The 2,984-nt window shown below is 32.2% G+C and overlaps 1 protein-coding gene across 1 annotated transcript in view; it reads left to right on the top strand.

Annotated features, from left to right (window-relative positions):
• Positions 1–1,036, top strand: part of LOC106111664 (homeobox protein MSH-B-like) — a 38,762-nt gene extending 37,726 nt beyond the window's left edge. The window contains exon 4 of the mRNA XM_013293807.1: positions 156–1,036. Coding sequence (XP_013149261.1) covers positions 156–590 — 435 coding nt within the window. The 3' untranslated portion in view covers positions 591–1,036. The remainder of the gene's footprint in view (positions 1–155) is intronic.
• Positions 1,037–2,984: the final 1,948 nt, after the last annotated feature.

The raw sequence follows: 2,984 nt of genomic DNA, 5'->3' as shown, positions 1-2,984 counted from the left end.
TACGTTATGAACATCTACGAGCGGGCGCACAACTGTCCGATTGTCGATTGTTTCGCAGCCAATTCAACTGTTTAGTTGCACAACTAAAAATCGAGTAGTGTGTATATATAATTAATTAAGAGCAATATTAACACGAGTTTTTTTATATTTTCCAGGTAAAAATATGGTTTCAAAATCGAAGAACGAAATGGAAAAAGAAAGACAACGTTACAAACGCAGAGGTAGCAGAAATGAAGCAGCAGAACAAGCCCAGCGGAGAAGATAAGAAGACGGAAGATGTCAAAGAAGATCCTCTAGCGTTGGACATGTCTAAGAAGAATTGTAATAAAATATTAAGCGAGAAATTAAGAAGTACAAAGCATTTAGTGCAGACTGTTATACCCAAACCTAGGAGGGTTGAAAAGGGGGTAGTTTTAGAAAGCATATGTGACGCGAATGACATAGAGAGTAGAATTTCCATAACAAAAATAACCAATAAATTATCAAGTACTGAGCTGGTGGGAGAAAACAAAGTGTCCGTTAAGAGTTTTAGCCCGGAAGAAGTAAAAGACTTGAAGTTCGATAGTCTGAGTAGAGACGTCGAAATGTGAGGGCTTTAGGAATAACGTGGGCCCGTTGTGATATCGAAAATATTTTTGCTATTTATTACTGTTACATGAAACTTACTGAAGTAAACTGAATTCTAGAAAAATTTCACATATTACTTGTTTTAAAGACAAATGTATACAGAAGCTTGTATAGATTTCTAGTGAATTCTAAAAATTTAGTACTTTTCATTATGATATTTCAAAGGGCCCATTAGTAAATGTAAATCGGACAAAACAAGTTAAGATATAGGAGTCACCGTCCGTCCGACGCGAGGCCACGTTCTCACCAACTTTCATTGCGCTATCAATAAAAATCAATATATTTACAAATTACATGAGATTTCTTTGCTATCGTGTGTACTAACATTTTCGTTTGTTTGTAAAATGTATTTATTTGTACGATTGTTAGTTTTAAAATTTATAGATACTAGCTGTTGCTCGCGACTTCGCCAACGTGAAATAAAAAAATATAACCTATGTTACTCACAGATGAATTACCTTTCCAACGGTGAAAGAATTACGGTACGGTAAAACAATTGTTACTTGATACACTTATCGTCTCGTCTGAGGAAGAGAGTAACTTCTCACAAAAAGGTCTCATAAGACATAATTATTTTCGTTATAATAGTCGAAATATTTTCTCTGCCGTTCCAGAATATAATCTATTTCTTTCTCATTTCTTTTCTAATTTAGGTTTATTTTTAAATACTCGTTATAGTTGTTACCATTTTTATTTTCTGTTTCTACTAAAAGCTTGAAATTCAATTAAATTTTGAATGATCTCTAAAAATAAATGCAAAAAATTGCTTTCATCTTTAAAACAATAATTTATGTTGGACAATGTATGTTCAAATTTTGTTATAAATGAACACAAACCCTTAGATTACAAAGTCTAGGAGCCGGGGCACACCTTTGACTAAACTATCGCACAACAGTTGTGTGATCGTCGAATGTTGCAACTGTTTAGTTGTACAACTAAAAATCGAGTAGTGTAACCTACATGTAAGCATAGCAATTAAAGTGCAACTAAACAGTTGTGCGCTAGTTCAGTCAATAGTGTGCGCGCTCTAAGGAATGATGCGAGTTTTTTGTTTGATAATTGCCTTCAATGCGTTTAACACAATAAGTACAATGAATTAAATAATTTGAATGTTTGTAAAAAACAGTTTTTTATAGAAGCTTTCTTAACATTCTGACTTTTATGTTTTGTGCAATAATAATATATTTAGTTTAAGTACTTACTGCAAATATAAAATATCGTTTGCTCTCTGTTTATGTAAAATACCAATTAATTAGAATAATTTAAGCGCCAACAAGTATACGAATTACTTTAGTGTAGTTAAGTTTGTTGGGAAACGTACTACTGTTCTCTTGTACAATTTGAATCAAACTACTTTTATGAAATCACCAACAGATGGCGTTGTTATACATATGGCTGTCAAAAACTGTAATGTAATACTTTACAGGTGGGATGTGTTATTTTCCCGCGTAAATAATTTTGATCTCATTTCAATAATGAAGCAACTTTTCTAATATCCTGATTATTTCTATAGCTTAATTTAAACTCAACGCATCATTATGTGTTCAAAACAAACAAATGTATACGACTCAATAACATTTACATTAGTGACTTATTCAAATAAATAGTCTGAACAAGGAATAAAACTGAACAAAATTTATATAGTTGTACAAAATAATTTTGTATGCTATAAGAACTCCTACACACGAAGCAAAGTCTTTTGTATTCGTGTGAATGTTGTCTTATAAACGTTTTGGAGATTTTTTAGCGTAAGACGTCACCTCAACTAGCGGAATACATTTCGTCGGGACGCGGTTAAGTTTGTTTGCGCACATGTTTGTCTGTCTGCTTCCTATAGCTGTAAGTCCAAATTGTACATTTGTCTATTAGCTCGAAACAAATATAGTTTTAGACGTTTTCGGGAGCGTATCGATACTGAAGTAGTGTTAGTCTTATAGATTAACGGAATGAAAAATAAATAGTTTTCCACAATTCATTTGTTTTATTAAACAGAATTAGTGTGATAAAAAGACGAGTTGATGCCAACCACATTATTCTCTTAAAATAATGTGCCGTAAGTACTTACCTTTAAAAGCAATTGATAAAATTTTAAAGAAAAAAATATTGCACTTGCTGATCTTTGTTTAAAAATTCTTACCTGCATGGTGACGACCGGACGCCTCGAAAAGTTAGTATAATAGTTTCAAATTATTTCTGTAGATGGGGTAATTTTAAAGATGCGTTGCGTTCCTGCCACCTCTGAAATATTAGTAAATTTAAGTTTGAATAAATTAATTCTAAACAGCGCCATCTATTTTACTATTGTCTAACTAGGTGTCCAATTGAAAAAATGATTAAGTAGCTATGTTCATAGATGG

The sequence above is a fragment of the Papilio polytes genome, unplaced genomic scaffold (assembly GCF_000836215.1).
Source record: "Papilio polytes unplaced genomic scaffold, Ppol_1.0 DF824157.1, whole genome shotgun sequence".
In the NCBI taxonomy this organism is placed as follows: domain Eukaryota; kingdom Metazoa; phylum Arthropoda; class Insecta; order Lepidoptera; family Papilionidae; genus Papilio; species Papilio polytes.
The sequence above is the reverse complement of the archived record's forward strand: the minus strand, read 5'-3'. Positions and strand labels throughout refer to the sequence as shown.